The sequence below is a fragment of the Onychostruthus taczanowskii genome, unplaced genomic scaffold (assembly GCF_017590055.1).
Source record: "Onychostruthus taczanowskii isolate IOZ18803 unplaced genomic scaffold, ASM1759005v1 scaffold7, whole genome shotgun sequence".
In the NCBI taxonomy this organism is placed as follows: Eukaryota; Metazoa; Chordata; class Aves; order Passeriformes; family Passeridae; genus Onychostruthus; species Onychostruthus taczanowskii.
This window is the reverse complement of record NW_024504786.1, coordinates 5,414,962-5,434,063: the sequence shown is the minus strand read 5'-3', so window position 1 is coordinate 5,434,063 and position 19,102 is coordinate 5,414,962. Positions and strand designations below refer to the sequence as shown.

Sequence of the window (19,102 nt, the reverse complement as noted above, 5' to 3'; positions counted from 1 at the left end):
AATGCACGTCAAAGTGCTTTTGTTGTGCCTTTAAGCCTAGAGGCAGATCATTAAATATGCATTTCTCCGGAAAGCAACTGTCGAAAAAGATAAGGTGGTTAAAATACGCCGGACCTGGGAGCGGGGCGCGCAGGAGGTAAGGAGATGTAGGCACTGGAGCATGGCCGAGGTATGGCACCGCCGGGCCCAGGGGTGGGAACAGGGGGAACCGAAAAAAAAAAAAAAAATTAAAAAAAAAAAAAAAACGGGGCTGCGTGTTGTTTCTTCAACCGGGCCTTAATTACTAGACACAAGCAGCAGTTCAGAAATCTGGTCTCTGTTGTTGTAGAGGTCACCGCATCATTAACATTGTCAATCTGGCAGCGGCTAATTTCAATAGCACCTGATGTCGCAACGCCTCCCCCCCCACACACACCACACACACCCTCCCNGCGTCCCGCCCCGCGCCGCTCCGCGCTCCGCCCGCCGCCGGCGCCGCCGCCCTCCCGCCGCAGCACCACCACCACACTGAGACAACGAGATAATATACTTAGCTATTATTATTTATTATTATTATTATTATCGCTGCCGCTATTATTATTTTTATTATCGATAATTTCTCGCTGCACAAACGTCTAGCAGTGTGCTTTGTGGCTCTTCAAAAAAAAAAAGAGAATAATAATAATAAAATAATTCCCTGAAACCTTAGCAAAACCGTTAGAAGAGTTGAAGCCTTTCAAGACACCCAATATTTGCCATTAAGAATGGTTATGGTAGGTATTAGTAGTTTTAAAATCTGATCGTAGCGGGTTTATATAGAGGTAGATATAGAAGCTAACATACAGGTTTTCCCCGAATCTGCATCATTCTCAGTCTGTGTTTTCCCATGAATTTAGTTTTCTGCTACTGATCTGTTTGTACATGATCTCTGCCTTTCCCCCCCTCCCTTTCTCTTTTCCCCCTCTCTCTCGCTCTCTCTCTTTCATATTTAATGTCTGCGTATCCTTTAATAAAGGATGTACTTTGTCATTTTAAGGTAATTGCGATTTCTCTCAGAATAAAGAGAAAAGCTCATTTCTAATGCAAGGCTGGTATGTGGCTAACTGAAATGCAAAAGGAAGAAGAGGCTTTTTTTTTTTTTAAGGGTGGGGGAGAGTTAATTTCCACATTGACATTTTGGAGATACAAATGCAGAGCAAAATCCTTGGGGGGGGAATGCTAAAAAAAAAAAAAAAAAGCCTCGAGATTGGTAATTTTGTTGTTGGTGGACTGCGCAATAGGTATGGTAATTTTAAAAGAGGGTGATTTATATGAGCTTCAGTAAATGCTGCATATTGTATTTCAAAGAGTTTCCTGTCGTGACCTCATAAAAAGAGGAGGAGGCTTGTATGTGTTGCAGTGCCTAGTATATGTCGATTTTGTTGCATCGTTGGGCAGCAGCGCTGTAAGAAGGAATGTCAGCTTTTACATAACGCTCTTTTTGCTTTTGACTCTGTGAGGGGCTGTAAGGGTCCATCTTTGTGATCACAGATGGAGTGGAATGGCTTGAAAATGGTAAGTGAACGGGGAGAGCCTGCTCGTGGGGTTTTGTCTCGTTTCTCGTGTGCCTCGCGAATTTCTTTTGTTCAGGGCGGCGGATCGTGAGTCATAAAATAAAATTAGAGGGCCTTTTTTTTTTTTTTTTTTTTTTTTTTTTTCGGTGGGGTATGTCTGCCTGTGTGTGTGCATATGTATCTGTACATCCATTTACCGTGCCTAGCTGCGATGGCACTCCACAGCGTTTCCATTGAACGCTGCGTTTCAGTTGAGCGCGGATGGTCTCTCTGACAGTCACGGTGTCATGGTACCGCGTGTGCCTGGCGGAGCGGGCGGCCGATGATGCCTTTTCATCTCCGTTCCTATTGCACCAGCCTTAAATACAAACCTAATAATCGCCTCTAAAAATCCAGGTATCGCGTTTCCCATGGAGCCGGTGCTGTCGAGGATGGATGGATGGGTGGATGGATGGATGGAAGCAAGGGTGTGTTTTTTTTGTGTCGGGGGGGGGGCTGGGGTTGGGGGGGTTGGGGGAGAGCCGTGTTGTTTTGTGCTTTTTTAAATGCCGGGAGAAGTCAAAGCCATTTATGTGAAAAATAGTATTTCTATTTTTAGCCCGTATTCTCCTGGCGGAGGAGCCCGGACGTGCTCATCTCGTCCCCTCTTTTGTGCTTTTCCTTACAGATTGTGCAAAATGGCATGATCAGGCACACAACTGCGGGCACCGGGGCTGCGCCGAGCGGGGCGACCCGGGTGGGGGCTGGGGCCGCCCGCACAATACCCGGCCCTCCTGCCAGCCCCGGGATGGGGGGGCGCGGGGACCCCCCCTTCCCCCTAATTTAACGTTTTGCAGACTTTTGCCGCGGATATTTATTATAACCGGGGAAACAAAGCGACGGTCTTTTCCCATTCTTACAGGATTGTCTTTGTCTAGCTGCTTGTTTTGATGGGTGTAAAACAAATAAGATTAGACTGAGCAGCCGAACTGAAAGCGATAGCTGGGAGGAAAAGCCAATGAAAGGTTGCCGGGGAAACGAGCATAGGGGAAGCTGAGTGGGGGAGCAGGTGGCAATCATGTGGGAATACTGCAAACAGTGTAAAAAAAAAACCCTAAAAAAAAAAAAGAAGCAGGGGCTACCTCGATTATCTCTGCTCTTCTTTGTGGCAGTCACAACTTTAATTATTCTTTATAAATAGGTGTTAATTACATTTCTGGCTCAGGCTTACAGTGATTTCTAGAAATCTGGTTTTAAGCATCTGTTCTTTCTCCTTTGCAAAAGAGGGTTATCTTTTTTTTTTCCTTCCCCCTCCCTGCTGTGAAATTGTACGTGCAAAAAATTGCAAGGAATCCTGTGAGGCAGTATAAAAAAAAAATGTAAATTATATTGAATGAAGTTGACAGAGGTATAATAGTGAACTCCCACAGCTGATAGCTTCTGCAAATCATTTCTTAGAATTTTCCAGCAAATGTCCCTATGAGAACAGTAGGTAGAATGAATTTACCCTAAGCAATGATTTTGTGTTAAGTGATATTGGTATTTTTACAAAATCAGATGGTTATATGGCAGAATAATCAGTTCAGGGGAGTTCACCATATTTTAGGGTTTAGGCACTGAGAGGAATTTACAAAAATACTGAAATTATTCTTCTCTTCGTCTCCGGCCCCACCTTTAGCCACAGTCTGCTCTATATCTGCTGGAGCAATATCCACTTCCAGTGTCAGGCTTCTTGTGGCAACTCTACTTTTTAAACCACGGCTGAATATTTTTTTAATTGTGATGGTCTCTTAATTGTAGTGACAAACAATAATGGGAAATAGCTGGTGGTGCTAGAAGTGTTAAAAAAGCGTAGTAGACTAGTAAGTGATAGACGGTAGCGTAAAAGATGTAAAAATGTGGTTGCCCAGAAAATGTTCATCTATCACACATCAGGAGGCATAAGAAGCAAAGCAAGAATATAGAACACGCCTTTCTTTCTGTCTTTGGATTTGCAGATATTTTTACTTTATTCCTTTCTCTGGTGCAGGGTTACTTTGAATGCGAATTCAACAGGGATAGTAGTGCTTGGTTGAAATAGGAATAAAAAAATTAAATAATCTTTTTAATTTCCTTTAAGTATTGCTTCTGCTGCAGTCCTTTCTGTGAAAAAGTGATTGAATGGCCCTCTGAAAACTGCGCTGCTTTACAATGTAGAGGGGGAGAAAAAAAATCTTGAGGGGGTGTGTGCGTGTGTAAAATTCCGTATTTTACAGTCTGTGCATGTGCAGAGATGCATTCTGACATGCATTGTAGTTGTACGTGAGAGTAAAATAATTTTTTTCTGTCCAAAACAGAGATACTGTGTTCTAAATCTGTTAACTTAGTCATGACAATAAATAAGGGTGCCTTTTATTATACACAGCTGCATTGTTTGTTTTAAGAGTCATCAGCTAGTAGTTACATTTTCATTTTCTGTTCAATTTCGTGTTTCTACAAAGATTTAAAAATAATGAAATCCTTGTTTTACGGTGCACGTGTTCCTGCCCTGGTCTTCCTCTTTTCTTTGTTTTAAGATTATATTAATGAATACAGCCTGCATGTACATAGTGACATTTTCTTTCTGCATGTAAAAGCTTGCATTGTAAATCTTCCTATAGAAAAATAGCTATTAAGTTAGTGAAATAGAATTAAGATTGCTAGCAATACTACATGATGAAAATGTAAAACCTTTCTGTTGAGACAAAAAGATACAGAAAATGTTGTTGTCCTTAGACATGACATTTTTCTTTTTTTAAAAAAACTGTTGTCTTGGTGTACTAGTCAGAAAGGAGGCTATCTTACAATTGGATATTGATGCAATGTGAATACCAGACATCAGTTTAAAATCCTGTCCTCATGTACTCTGCTAATCAAGTTCCCATGTTAGATACAGGGATGCCTCTCCACTGGTGACTGGCTTGGTTGCCTCCTTTGCTTTCTTCCTCTTTATTAATTTTACCTTTTTGAGCTCTCTCAAAGTGAGCCCGAGCTGTTGTGACAAAGGATGGTTACAATGAGCTGGAAGGGGTATACTTAAGAATCCCATGTGAATGGGTTTGAAATAGTCTTCATCATTTTTATTTGGTCCTGTTAAATATTGTGACTCTATTGAAAGAAAATCTAGTTGCATTAATCTTACATATATTTAATGGATTAATTTTTTTAAAATAATATCTTCTAACTTACAGGGAGTGTGATTTTTTTTTTTTTTCCCTCAGCCTTCCTACTTGGTATGCTGGGAGTGTACTAATTAAATGCAGGTTATTTTCTGTGAGTAATTGTCATACTGTTGGTACATAACCTAGAGCCACTCTACACCCTGAAGTTTTTCAAAAGAAACAAGGTATAATTGCATCCCATATTCTAGCAGGGGAATTTGGCGTCTTCTTTGGGAGCTTGGACTTTGAAAATAATTTCAGCAAACAGCCCAGGCAAGAAATGGGCTGTGGCAGAGAATACTATGGTAAGAGAGATGCAGATAACTTGAGAAATCCACTTGTCTGTTTTGGCAGTCTGTGTCCTCTGGACACCTCATTTACATGCCTGGACACATTAGAATGTACATTTGTTTGTCTGTGGGACAGCTAACTGGATACACTCCGATGCACTGGCAAATACTGCAATGCAGTATTTTTTCAATGTCATTGGGGTTTTGGGGAGAAGTGGGCACAAACAGTTTTCTTGCAAGTGAGGTGATGTTATAATGTATGGTACCTCTGTAAGGGATAGGCCAGATTTTGCAAAATTCACTAATCTGGGATGGAAAGCCACCCCTCCCCCTTGCACTCCTCTCCTTTTGCTCTTTTCCTTTCTGTGTAGGGTGGAGGAAGAGATGGGTACGCATGTATGAGTGTGTGTGTTTGTCCGTGTGTATCTTCCCTTCCCTTTTGAATGGATGTTAAGGAAAACGCTGGGACTTGGATGAGGAGGGAAAGGGTGTTTGTGTAATGTAACACTTCCCAACTGTTTCTGTAAATGTCCAGTTACCAGCAGTGCAGGACTTGGAGCAACTTTAAAAGAAGGCACATTTTTAATTTTCTAAGGAACTTTGTGAAGAGGAGGGCAGCGTTGCAATTCAACAAGTATGATTGAGAGATTAAATCCTAATAAAACATGTTTAAAGGGTACCTGTACCTTGCCTTAGCCTTTGGGTTCATTTAACCATTTGAGGTAATGTAAAGGGAAATGTTGGAGAAACAGATGCTTAGAGACTGCTTGCTTGCTTTTCCCCTCAAATAATCAGTCTTTACTTTTTTTAATACTGGAATATTTTAGGTGCAAGGGGCTTTTGTAGGTCACTAGCTTTACAGCAAGAAGAAGAAGGGGGGGAGAAAAGGTCTCAATGTGTCAGAGGCAGTAATTGTATAAAATTAGCCATCTAGAAAAGGCAGGAAAGGCTTGGAGGAAAGAAGGAGGCACTAATATGTGAAACAGCACTGTGCTAGTCGGGGAGATAATGAGTGATAAATTTGAACTGGTGCAGTGGTGTGATGCCCATTAATTTCTCAGAACCTTGACTTTGCAGGTTTGTTACTCCGTTGTTCACACCTTTAATTATAACTAGTTTTGGATGATAGCTTGGGGCACTGAAGATGAGACCTTTTGTTTGTTGTTTACTCATTTAAATATTCAGAGTTTGCAACAGTGTTGGAATATCAGTGTTAGGAATTACATACTCTCAGATGAGATTATAATAAGGATGCAGTTAATTCTTGGAACTGCCTAACATTGTCTTATCTGTAGCATTTACATTCCTTACATGAATTCATTAAGAATTAGCTCAGCAATGTTAGGTGGAGATTTTTCTGTAGTGAAAACACGTGTGCCCTAATATAGCTCCTGATGCATTATTGCTTCTGTAGAGCCCCAAAGAGTAGGGAGGAAGCGGGGAGAGCCTGTCTTACCTATTGTTCTACCCTTGACAGTGTCTTACATGAGGACTTTCACCTCAATGGCTAAGAAAATGTGTACAAGTCAGGAAATGCTGAGAACCAGTTAGGAATTGTAAAATGGGGAGAAAAGACAGAATATTAAGGAGATAATTAAAATGAAGGATAGCTAAACCTTTGTGTGTCCTCTCTGGAAATGAGATGTAGTTGCACAGTGTAAGATACAAACCTGGCTTTGACAATATTTAGAGGCATGATGTATAGAAAATGCTGTAGTACGCCTTCGTTGCTAAGGCACGCGCAGTTGCGTCAGCAATGCTGTTGTGATGGGAAATTATTCGTCCTTGAATTCTGGGGGAAAAATAAGCTTTCATTTATTTTATTATTTTAAAATTAAACTTCTCTAATTGCTATAAAATTCCGTATACGTTGCTGCTGGTAGTTTTCCCAGTCTGGAGACGTGCGCCAGCATTTTTCGGCGTCAGGGCGGTGACATTTGGTGGCTTTGGAGCATTGGGAACCCTTGGAGCTGAAGGTGGCGCGATAACGTGTGTTTGTTTCAAAGCAGACGCCCGTGACTATGGGAGGTGGCTCTCGCTTGCAGTGCTTCGAGAAGGTTCCTCACGTAACGCGTCTGTGCCCACGTAAGTGATGTTGGTGTTGGCAGAGGGCAGCAACGCCACTGGAGCCTTTCCAGTAGCGCCAGTCCTTCAGATCCAGCCGCTCCGCCGCGCACCTGGCGGCGCTCGCCGAGCCACGCAAGGAAACCCAAACCGCTTCCCCGGGTTTTTGCTTCCTGAGGGACGCTCGGTGAGAAGGTCCCACCTGATCTCCATGTAGAGGCCCCTAAAGGTTGCTGCTGGAGCAGGTAACTGTGCCCCGGTCCTACCTGTTGGCCTGTAGTTGCATGCACTCCCCTTTGGAGAGGCTGAGTGGTTTCCTGAGCACTTCCAAGTGTTTTCTCCCAGGCTGAGTGCTGTTGAAAAGCCTTTGTAGAGACATGAGGGATGAAGGACGCGTGTCCTCCTTGCTTTTGTTCCTTTCAAGAATCTGTCATGGTTGCATTCTAGAAAACTGGCAAAGACAACAATTTACTCACAATTTATAATTGAAGGAGAACTGCCTGCTCTTGTAATGTTATGTCTAATTGACCAGCAGGGACATGGAATCTCTGCTACTGCTGGTCAGGACCGTTTCCAGAAGTCCTTGTTTCCCTACTGTTCTTAACTGCAAAACTGATATTTGTGAGTTTGAGAATTATTATTGCTAGACTGAGCTTTGCTGTAAGGTTTGACATTGATAATTTTTTTGTTTAATGTGTGGATTAATTAAGACTCTTGATGTCTATGAAGTGCTTGGTGTGTGTGTGGAAGTCAACCTGGTTCTGGTAGTTCTGATTAGACAAGGTCATAAAAAACTACATGGGCAAAATACTAACAAACCTTTTCCAAGAGTTGAATGCGAATCCGGAGGGGAGGCCAGGCCTTTTTTCAGTCCCCTTCAGCTGATACATAGACGCCTGTAGTCAGCAGCAGTTTAATGTTAGATAATGTGAAATTCATGACTCAACGGCATGAAATAACCCATATTTAAGTCACTACACTGTGGTTGAGTGTTAACACTTTCTGCTTTGGGGATCGGAGATATTTGGGGTATGTGGCTTTTCTGCTTGCTTGAAGGGTTTATAAATGTGACTGTTAATTGCAGTACTCGTATTAATCTTCTGTTGGTCCTTCTTAATCTTTTAATGGTGGTCGGTGACTTTTTGCTTTACTATGTGCAGAGGATCTTGTGGGCAAAGATGTTATTTCTGTAAAGCAGAAGGCACAGTCACGACTCCGTAGAAGTAATAATGTATGTAAATAAATGCTTCTTAAATAAAAATAGTTCTAATATATCTTTGTTCCAAATGAAGTTACTGGCTGTAGATGAGTAGGGGGAAGTTGATTTTTAGCAGAAAGTATGAATGCTGGAAATTCTTCCTAATATGCCTGTGCCAGCTATACTGTGACAATGTTGCTGTCGATTCCCTTCCTGTGAGAGCAGCTGTTCAGGGAATTAAACTCTTTGCTTGATGCAGAGGGTCCTGAAAAATTCAGTGTGCAGCTACGGTGGTGGCTGTGGCCATTTTTAGTGTGGCCGTTGATAGGAACTAACTCCGTGATCCAGCACAGTAGCATATTGTTCTTTAGCCTAACTGGGCCAGGACAGAATTATCATTTTGTATTTCGTGTGCTCTGTGAGAGATTCCGGAGAGCACTTCAGAATTTGACATTGTGTTTGATAATTTATAGAGCACAGTTTATATTTAACTGTAGACATCCTAATCCAGGGAAAAAGAGTAGTATATTTTTAGAATCCTTTTTTTATTGTCTGTGCTTGTCATCACCCAACTACTGAAAGAAGTGTTCGCAAATGTAAATGCTCAGATAGAAATTGAGTTTAATTTCCATCGTTAGTCTTTGCTAAGTGCAAAAGTGAGTATTATTTGTGTGATGTTCTTTGTGGTGATCAAGGAGCTTTGCAGCCATACGTAGCTGATGTGGCCACATTCTCCTCCAGCATTTCAGCACCAGGCTGGACCAGGACACTTGGGCTGAGTGCCTCCATGGCCGAGGTGCTTAGGTGATGTAGTAGTTTTAATAGTGACAGTGTCACTTCTGTCACCAGCCTGTTTGAGGTGAAATGGATGGAAGTGGATCCAGCTCCAGGTTTAAAGCGCCTGCCTGTGGCCGCTGTGTGTTGTAAGGAAAGCATAGCCAATAGAGGACAGTAACTTGGTTTGACTTTTTTAATACTCAAGCATTAGTTCGTGTGTGTTTAGGCTCGTGGGACATTTCTGCCTGCTGATCTCTAATAGTGGATGTTGTATTTCCAGTTGCCTTTTGACATATAAGTGAAATGTCATTTGTGGGGCTTGGAGTCAGGACAGCTGGGGTGGTCTGTGTTCCCCCCTGTCCCCAAGCACCTGAACTGGGACTGAGCTTTGCAGGGCTCCCATTGGGTGCTTGAGCAGAATTGCTTGAACCAGGGGATTGTTATCTGTAAGGTCTGCTCACCTTTTTAAGAGGAATTTTGGTGCATTTTTAATTTCTTGCTGTTCAGGGTATGTTTGTTAATTTACATTTATTAAGGAAGGTGTTTGGTTTGGCCCATGGCATGTTTTTCTTCTGTAGTACAGAGATTAATAGTTTGTCTAGGATAGAACATAAAGATCTGTTAGCCTGAGCTATGACAGACATGTACTTGATATTTTGTCCTTTATTGATGAATAATGTGTTCCTAATCTCTAATAATGTCTTTGAGCTTAGCGTAGATGCTTTCATGCATGATTGTTTGAATTTAAGCATTACTGGGATATTTATCCCATGCAGTACTTGAAAACTTCTGCTCATTTAAGCCATTTTGTAGCTAGTTTTGTGAGACCATCAGAGTAAACATCTACCTCTGTTTACTCAAAGGTGATTTCTGATGATTTTGCTCCTAGAAGCTTCTCAAGTTTACAGTTTCTATTATCTGCACACTATCTTCAAGATGGGAATGCATATTATTTTCAGTAAGTCATTGTAACTTTGTCTACCATAGGTATGTTACAGAAGTAAGAATGCTTATTTCCGTAAGCAATGTTAGTTTGATACAGAGCTGTAGACTAGCAGGTGAATTGCGGAAAAGATGTAAATTTATTATTATTAATCTAGTTAAGTTTTGAGAGAAATACTGGTAGCTTGCAGCAGGCAAACATTTCTAATGATGGAGATAGGACTTAGCTGAACATCATAGTTTCTATTTTGGGGTCTGTCTTGCTTAGACCTGCAAGCTGCAGTATCCATAGAGATGCTATTGCCAGCAGTTGAGATGTACACATGTTGATTAGTGTTTCCTAATTGCATTTAGCAGTGTGTCTTCATTAACATCCTGTTGAGGACAGAGCCTTAAAACGTCTTGGTAGGGTCGTGTATTTCACTAAGCCATCCATTCCTGCCTAATGTAAGCCTGGCTGTGCATGAAAAATATATGGGCAACATTTTCAGAAGAGCTTATGGCTTAGGAGCTGAAATCCTATTGCAGTGAACTTTAATGAATATTAAATTGCTTAAGGGCTTCTGAAAATTGTAGCTTTTTGTTTCTGGAACTTCAGTAGAAATAACAGCAGTGGGGGGTTGGATGTTCCTAGGCTTCACGGAGAGCCTGCACTGTCCTTGCTTTGCTTTGCCTTCTGGTAAGTAGATGTTTTTAGGTTTCAGTATAGCTCGTAACACAGGTTTCACTGACTAAACTCTGGGGCTGCAGATAATTCTAGATTATTTTTTTAAAGGGAAAAAAACAAAGTGGAATTGTGACAGGTCTACAGCAGCTGAAGACTTGCAGCTGTCTGCTTCTTTCATGAACATGTACGTCCCCGTGGGAATCTGTGCGTCAGTACACAGTGCTACATACATATTCCCAAGTCAGTAATAGAATTCAGTTACAGATTAGCAATATATAAGTCAGTAATAGAATCAGTAAACCAAACAAGTAAGTAGTGATTAGGAAACAAAACTGAGCTAAAAATAAAATTCAGAAAGTAACCAGAAATATAAAAAGACTCTCAATTTCCTTTGCTTTCATTTCAGTGTATTTTTAGGCTGCATGTCCTTTAGACTGAGAATCTGTCTTAAATGTTGATCTCTACTATGTTCTTACTGTCTAATATGTAGGCTTTTGAGAGAACCTCTTCAGTCTTTCAGCGTTTTCCTCATGTACTTAATGTTTTTGGTGGTATATCTGGTTTTTTATCACCCTGTTAACACAAATTTCAAATATGGTTTCTGTTAGTCACAGTCTCTTTTTTTTTCAAGAGGGACAATGCAGTCACTGGGAGACCTCTTGCCTTTCTGGTATCTAATAAACTCTGCAGCCCATGGAGAAAGAAGATGGTTTCATCAAATTTTGGCTAGGAGTGTCAATCAAAGAGCTCTTTTTGCTGAGACTTGATTTTTTTGGATTCCTTTAGCCTTCGTATACATCTTGAGAGAGCAAGTAGTAGCCTCAGTGAAAAGACAGGAGGGAATAAGAAGCAGTCTGGAATGATGAAATTACTAAAATAAAGCCCTTGTAAAATTTTAGGCACAGGGTTGCCTGGTATGAATTTGGCAGAAGTGGAAGTGTGATTGAAGAAGAAATAGATGTTCCTTCAGAACTGAAAGCCTGACCGTGTTGTCTTTATTTCAGTCCAAAAATAGTGCAGACCTTTGAGCAGAGGCGGCGGGTGACCCCCGGAGATGCAGGTGGGCAGGAGCCATTGATGGCCGTGTCCCAGGGCAGAAGTAGGACACATCCCTGCCACCAGCCTCCGTTGCAGTCTGTGGGATCCAAGTGGTTGGAAGGGGTTTTAACCCGAGCTGCTTGGGTCCATCTAATAGACAGGACAAGTCTGTTTTCCGCTCCTGGTGTTTTCAGTGATGGCTTTCTTCAAAGCTGTGCTCCAGAGTGGTGTTTGAATGCTGTGAAATCAAGGCTGTGTTTTCCCTTCTCTTCATGTATTAATTGTGTTTAATGGTAGAAATTATGATAAAATCAGGTGAAACTGTTCTAAATCAAGTAGGGGATATCTGGCTGGCATTCCAAAAGTCAGTTTGTCTTAATGAAAGGACAACCCGGATCCAGGACAGACGGAAACTTCTGTGCCCATCACCTATTACACCACTTTCTTCCCTACCATGTCCCAAGTGCTGTTGCTATAGACTTCAATAAGATACTGGGGGAACACTGAAGAATAGAGCCAAAAACCTCTGAGGTTTCCAACAGGCATAGTTGCTGGAGAATCTTTACAAGAGGCAAAGAAGAAGTTAGAAAGTAAAGCTCAGTAGAAGTTCATAAAGCATCTCACATTTTGTGAGCTGAGGTAATACACAACACAGACCTATAACTATGTTCTTCTTCTGGACAAACATTGTTGTCCTTAAAAATGTGCCACGCTTCCCAGAAACTGCTGTGCATGGAGTTCTTGTCTGTGCACCTGCTCCCCAGTCCTGTGTGTTTCCTCAGAGCTTTGCAGAGTGCTGAGCTGTATGAATGATAATTGTAGTTCTCCTCCTCCAATTTCTTACCCTCAGAGTACCTGCAGGAAGAGTAAGAGATTATGCAGACTATGTGATATGGTGCCTTTGTTCCTATCTTTAGTGTAGTTATTGGATGTGTAGTTCCAAGAGTGTGTTCCCCTACTGCTCAACTAGTAGGTATTGACGTTGAAGTAGTTGCAACTTATTTTGCTGTCTACTTTTTGCTCCCTACTCATTCCCTTTTGTTCTTAAAATCAAATGCAAAACTGTAGACCCCATACTTTGTGGGAACAGAAGACCTTTCTCTGAAACTCTCGAAAAAGCTGCAGTTTGGTGCATCATTATTGTACTGGTTTTCTTTTTTGATAAGGTTGTTAGGAGTTGTACCTTCTCAGCAGGCCAAGTTTGAGGGTAGGGTGGTGCATTACAGGGCTGTCACAGCTTCCTGTGTAACTTCAGCAGTTTGCCTAGATACTTTAATCTGGTTTGACTTTTTTTATTTCACTTCTGTGAAATCTGGAATAAAAAGTAACAGGTTTTTGTCAGGTTTTTTCTGCTTTTTGTCACTGTGTTGGTAGAGCAGCAGTCCCTGCCTTACTGCCCATTTGTACAGTGCAACTTGGTGCTGCCGTGGGTCATGTCCTTCAGGCACTGCTGTGATAACAAGTAATATTACCAATAAACTTTGCATTCATTTCACTGCAGACTGGGGACAGAATATTTTGGTTTAGCATATTCATGCAAAAGCCTATGATGGACTGGTTCAGGATAAATTTAGCTATTAAAGAAAATAATTTTCTCCTTTATTTGAACTGAGGCTTGCATCTTAAAATGAACGCATTTGTTGTCTTCTCCATTTGGATCATTTTTATGCTCTGTACAATTATTGTGGCACCCATAAATGTGAATGTGCTGAAAATGTTTGAACGCCATTTCAACCTGAGTGCAGCATGCTCTGAAAGCAAGTTAAGACTGCTATATCTGTGCCATGAGAGCCAGGGATTGCCAGTTTTCTGAGCTGAGACTTTCAGCTATTTCTATCTTTAAAATATTAAATGTGACTTTTACTCCAAGGAAGGTAAAGATGTAGCATGTAGAAGTGTGTGTGAGTGGGGAACACGTCAAATACAGAGGGTTAGATAATGATTTGTTTCTGGGGTATTGGGTTTGCCTCCAGGCAAATAGACTAAAAAGCTTCATTTTCCTCCTTTATTTCATGTTCATGATGTATTTATTAGGTAAATAATAGCAAAGTCTAGTTGTGCAGTATGGAAGCTTTAATAAAAATGTAATTGACAGTGAAATTTGACAGTTGTTACAGTAAAGAGAATCTGTACTGGGGCTGCACATAGAGCATTGTTTGCTGCTCCTGAGGTCACTTTAGAAAGAAGCCCACGTGTGGTCCAGGTGCTTCTTGCTGTGGCTGCAGTTGTGGTTTTGAACCAAAGAAGGCTTAAAATCACTTTGTTCTTTTCCTTTAACACTCTGATGGGAAGGTGGCATGATGTGTCCTGAACATTTTGTGATCCAGTGCCTCATTCTGCAAAAATGTGCTAAATCCCCGTGGAGCAAGTAGCAGTTTGGTGCATTTTAAACTGGGGTGGGGTTCCTGGGCTGAGAGGGACCTGGATGTGTTTGTGTGTTCTGCTCCATGCCCGTGGACCAGCCTCCTGGCTTTGGCATGGCTATTCATGGCTCAGCAGATGGCAAGGCTGTGGATGGGCTGGTCAGGCAGCCCCCCTGTACATGGGGTTTTTCTCACCTGCAGAAAAGTTCTAGGGGAACAGACTTGTACTGTGCTGACTTCCATTCAAAAGAGCAGATATGCAGGGAGTTAAAGCCTGTTTCTCATTGTTTGAGGGAAACCTTTGTGAATCTACATTTATTTTCTTTGAGAGGTTTTGTTTGTTTCTTCTTTTGTCATCGTTTTTCATGAGATGGCTGTGGGACCTCTGCCATGGCACCATTTGTTTTCACTTGCAAAAGCAAACAACTTGCAATGCTAATTAAAGAGCTTTTTTAGATAAAGTAAGAGCTTTGCATTATTTATCTAAACTCTTTTTTATGGGAGAATGTTCTGAGTTTGTTCATTAATGAACACTTAGAAATAATATAAAATTAGACCTCATGAATTCTTCATGAGGTGTAATTTGCCATGATCTTTTTTCTTGGCATTTAGGTGCTGTGAACAGTTCATTATTCATAGCTAACTTTTTTGACTTCTGAGTCCTCAAAATGGATATGTCTGCATGAATTTTTTGGGGTTTAGGTTTTTTTTTCAGACTTTGATTTTAGGAGAAGATAGTTTCTGGTATGTTTAGAGTGCCTCTTTAGTGCCTATAAATAACACTTTTTCTTAAGATTCTTAATTGTGATTATTTTTTTTATACATACCAAATGAGTTTCTGTTTATTGTGGACTGGTCAGTGGAGTATACATAATTCAGGTATCAGGAAGGTGCTGAATGCAGCTTCCTTTCCTTGTACATATGTGGCAGCCTCAATTCAACATGCAGACCTCCTTTTAAACTGCTGAGAACAAATTTCGTAAATATAAAAAAATGTATATTTACATTTACCAAGCCATTGGCTATTGCTTATGCATGCAATAGGGAGATAAGGCTGTCTTAGTCTGTGGGTAGTTTTCCAAATGATTCATTAACTGTGCTTTGTAATGGTAGATGGATGTCACACATTTACTGTAATAAGTGAAGATTAGTGTCAGTTACTCCAGCTTGTAATAGTTGGTAATTGTAATAGTTCTGTTTATACTTACAGGTATTTTTTGTATTATTGTTGGAGCTAATATTTAGCAGGAATAAATTGAAATTAGTTGAATTAATTGAAAAAACAATGGAGATGAGATGGAAGTATTTCTGAAACATTAGTAATGTAGGAGTAGCTCTAATGGGTATTTGTGGCAGATACTCTGTGGGAGAGGTTTACACCAAGCCTTTTGGTAAGCAGTGTTTTGTAAAACACTGGCAAAGCTTATGTTGTCTTCCCCAAAGCATTTATTTGTGAAATCTGTCAAACTAAAATACCTCATACTTTGCTGATACATTACCATAGCGAGAAAAATAGTACACCAGGAAATGGTCAATTTTTTAAAGCAGCAGTCTGATGAAATACATGCACAATTTGGCACATGTAACTTAGAAAATTAGTGTAGAAATTCTATCACAGATAGTATTTGGCAGCATTAGAACACTCAGATTATTAGTGGCTAAATGATCAAATGTCTATTAGCAATAACTGCAGTTTATTCCTCAAAGATGCTAATACCCTATATAGAGAGTATCATATTGCAGTATTGGGAGTTTGGCAAGTTATTGCCCCCAAAAAAATAAAATGTCTCTTTATACCAGTAGCATGTGAATGTCATCACACATGACATTTGCACTGTAATATTTCAGGACCGGTAGTAGCTGCCTAAATTGGGTCAGAAAAGGTCTACAAAAAGAGCACAGATTTCGCTAAATTTACTTGCTTATGGCGGTTTAAGAATATCTTTAGGGATAACAGTATATTTTGTTTTTAAAAAATTACTGTAGGTGTTAAGTCACTCTCAAATTTTCAACATTTGTTTTGCCTATATCCAGATAAGCCCTTGATGAGTTAGGCAGACTTAGAGCTTTCTTTGATATTTTTGTAGAATTTAATTGCAGCCCAATACTTTCCTGTATTTAAAAAAAGTTATTACCAGTAATTAAAACACGGTAAGTTACCTGTGTGCCCTGGAAACTGGAGTATTGATTTTAAAAACATTCATATTGTGATACAGGTATTGAATTAAAAATTTAAATCTTAGTGTTGTGGATAGAGAAAAAAAAACATACAGCAACTGTCATGTTGAAATCTATTTGAATAAATAATATCCCTCTTATGTAATGTGCTGACTGACGTGAAATCAACGGCTACTTAATATTAAAAACAGTGCTTGACAGTAAACATCCCAGTGCATGCACACTGAACTCTGCCCGGGGTTTGAGCTTCAGGCATGTCGGGGACAGGACCAAATGCCTGGGGAGGAGAGCCGGGACTTACCTTTTGGTTGCCATTAATAATGGAAGTTTTACTTATGGCAGGAGTCAGTATGCACACCTAAAGTGTTATTCCTTTGTGCCTGTGAGAGCTTTGAATGCCAGCTCTGCTACAGAATTGCTTTTGCACAGAAATCACTCTGTAAATGGAGACTTAAAATTATGCAGTTAAAAAAAATGAAGTCCTTTATCAGAAATGCTTTTTTATAATTCTTCAACATTTCTCTCTATCCATTATCTTTTTTTAATACATATATAGCAAATGGATTTTCAGTAACCTATGACTTGGCAATAATTTGAAGGGCAAATAAGTGCCTTGGTTTTCCATTCTACTATTAAAAAGTCAGGAAAACCTAATTGGAGTTGAGAGTAACTAGGAAGAAAACCTGGCACCTGGTGCAAAATTAGTTTATGCCAAGATACTTTGAAGTATATGAGGAAATGTACTTGTTCAGGAACAGATTTTTACCGAGCAGCTTACTCTTAATGTTCTGAATGTGTTAAATGTCTTGGGTTGAATTCTGTTCCTTTGCTTGGTGGGGAAAGCATGAATGCTGAAAATTTAACTAAAAAGCATTTGCAAAATGCCTAAGTAGGACACCAACCAGTTAGGAATTTTGTTTTCTTTCACAGATTTTAAAAGATCCAGGGTTATTGTCTACCGCCGGGAACTATAGATAGCTTTTGAGTCTGTTGCTAATAATAGGTGATGCACCTTCCTCGGTGTGTTGTGCTGAAGTCCTGCTTGTGCTGAAACTGAAACCAGAGGTGTGGTATCCCTGCCGGCTCCGGAGGGGCAGGATCAGTCCCTAAAACTGCAGCTTATCTTGTGGGGTTTTATATTGGGAAGAATATGGTCCAGTGATGTAACGGCGTGCGGGAAGCTGCCGTTAACCATGTCAGCTGCTTCACTCATCCTCTGGCTGTGCCTTAGCATCTCAACTGGGATTTTTTCCCCCAAATTTCAGTCGGGTGGCTGCGGATGCAGCCTGTAGGAGCAGGCTGTGCTGAGCTGGAGCGCGGCCGCCTTGGGGTGCGAACCCCGGCCCCGCAGCAGCTGCTGGCAGAGCTCGGAGCCGTGGGGTCGCGGAGGTGCGGAGATCAAAGGATGATCTTCCACCTGGAATCCCGAGCTAAACAGATTTAGCAGCATCTGAAGCGTTTAAGTAGTACGTGTGAGTAAATACATGGATGGAATTAGCTTGGAGAAGGGAAGGAAGTATGGCCGATGCCGGGTAGAAGGGGGAATCTTGAAGGAAGAGTGTGTGGGGCTGGCACAGCTTGGCCAAGGATGCCAGCAGTACTTGGTGCCACGTGGCTGGTAAAATTGGCAGGGGGATTCTGGTTTGGATGTGCCCATGTCTTTCAAGAAGTGACTATTTTTGTGCAGTTTATTTTCAAAATGATTCTGCTGTGTGGTTTTAAGGCATTTCTGTTAAGCACAATGTGGCAAGGCTTCTTTTTATTTAAAAGCTGTTAAACCAAGTAGCTATTCCTGGGCTTGATAATAAAAATAATGGTAATTCAAAACTTATTTCCATTGATAAAAAAGAGAGTTATTTCCTAAATGAGGCATTAAACTAACACTGAAGCATTTCAATTAAAAAAAAAAAAGACATGACCAGAATATAACCTATTTAGATTCTGAGCCACCCTACTGCAGTTAATTTTGGAGTAGACACCCTTTTTTGGGGGGGGTGTGGGGGGGGGGGGTGGCCCCATTCTCCTGAATTACAGGCCTAAATTGTCACAATATGTACCTCCCTGGATTTAAAAAAGAAAGCAAATTAAGTCTTGAGTAATTATAATAATTACAAGATCGGCAGAATACCAGGTTCAGAGTGTGTGGTGCCTTGGCCCTCTGTTCTCCCGTGTTTGTCACTGTCCCTGGGCAGTGGAATCTCCTGCCTGCAGCGGCAGTTTGCATCACTCTCTCTCTGGTGGAGGGAAGCTGAGCCCATCTGAGGGATGATCTTCGATTCTAGTGAAGCTGCACAATACGAACCTCGCAGCAGGCAGGAAAAGCCACCATTTGTGTTGCTTTAATTTATCCAGAATTGGGGCTAAGCTGTCCCTTCCTTTGGCAGCACTGGGGACAGTGAAGATGGGCTAGAACCCACAGCAGAGGCAAATTATATGGAAAAAGCACAAAGTACCCAGGTTTTTCTGCTTCCTTTGTCTGCCTGTGCAGTTGTGGGATGAAAACTTGTGTTCTGCAGATCAACATGCAGGCAGCTTTGCTCACGTGACAGATGGCACTAGTGACAATGGGTCTACTGTTCTGCAACACACTTTGCTAAGCTGGATTCTTATTTGTCGTTTTTTGGAAAGGTCTATTTAAATATCTTCTGTGAAAACTGGAGACTTATGTTTCAGGATAGATGTGCTTGTTATAATTGCAGCCTTCACCTGTGCCTGATAAGCCTTTCTTTGATTAAACCTTTTTGAGTCTAGTAAATATCTGAAGACCTTTGTATCTGTGAAGATTGAAAATCCAGGGCTTTATTATTTAAACAGGTGTCAGTTCGTTAGTGGAAAATATAGGTGGAGAATATAGGTCATCACTGGAACCAGTCAATGGTGTGTCTTGGGACACCA

At 40.9% G+C, this 19,102-nt stretch overlaps 1 protein-coding gene across 1 annotated transcript in view; it reads left to right on the top strand.

Annotated features, from left to right (window-relative positions):
- The first annotated feature begins 1,243 nt into the window (after positions 1 to 1,243).
- Positions 1,244 to 19,102, top strand: part of ELAVL4 (ELAV like RNA binding protein 4) — a 59,592-nt gene continuing 41,733 nt past the window's right edge. The window contains exon 1 of the mRNA XM_041421443.1: positions 1,244 to 1,533. Within this exon, the coding sequence (XP_041277377.1) occupies positions 1,510 to 1,533 (24 nt within the window). The 5' untranslated portion in view covers positions 1,244 to 1,509. The remainder of the gene's footprint in view (positions 1,534 to 19,102) is intronic.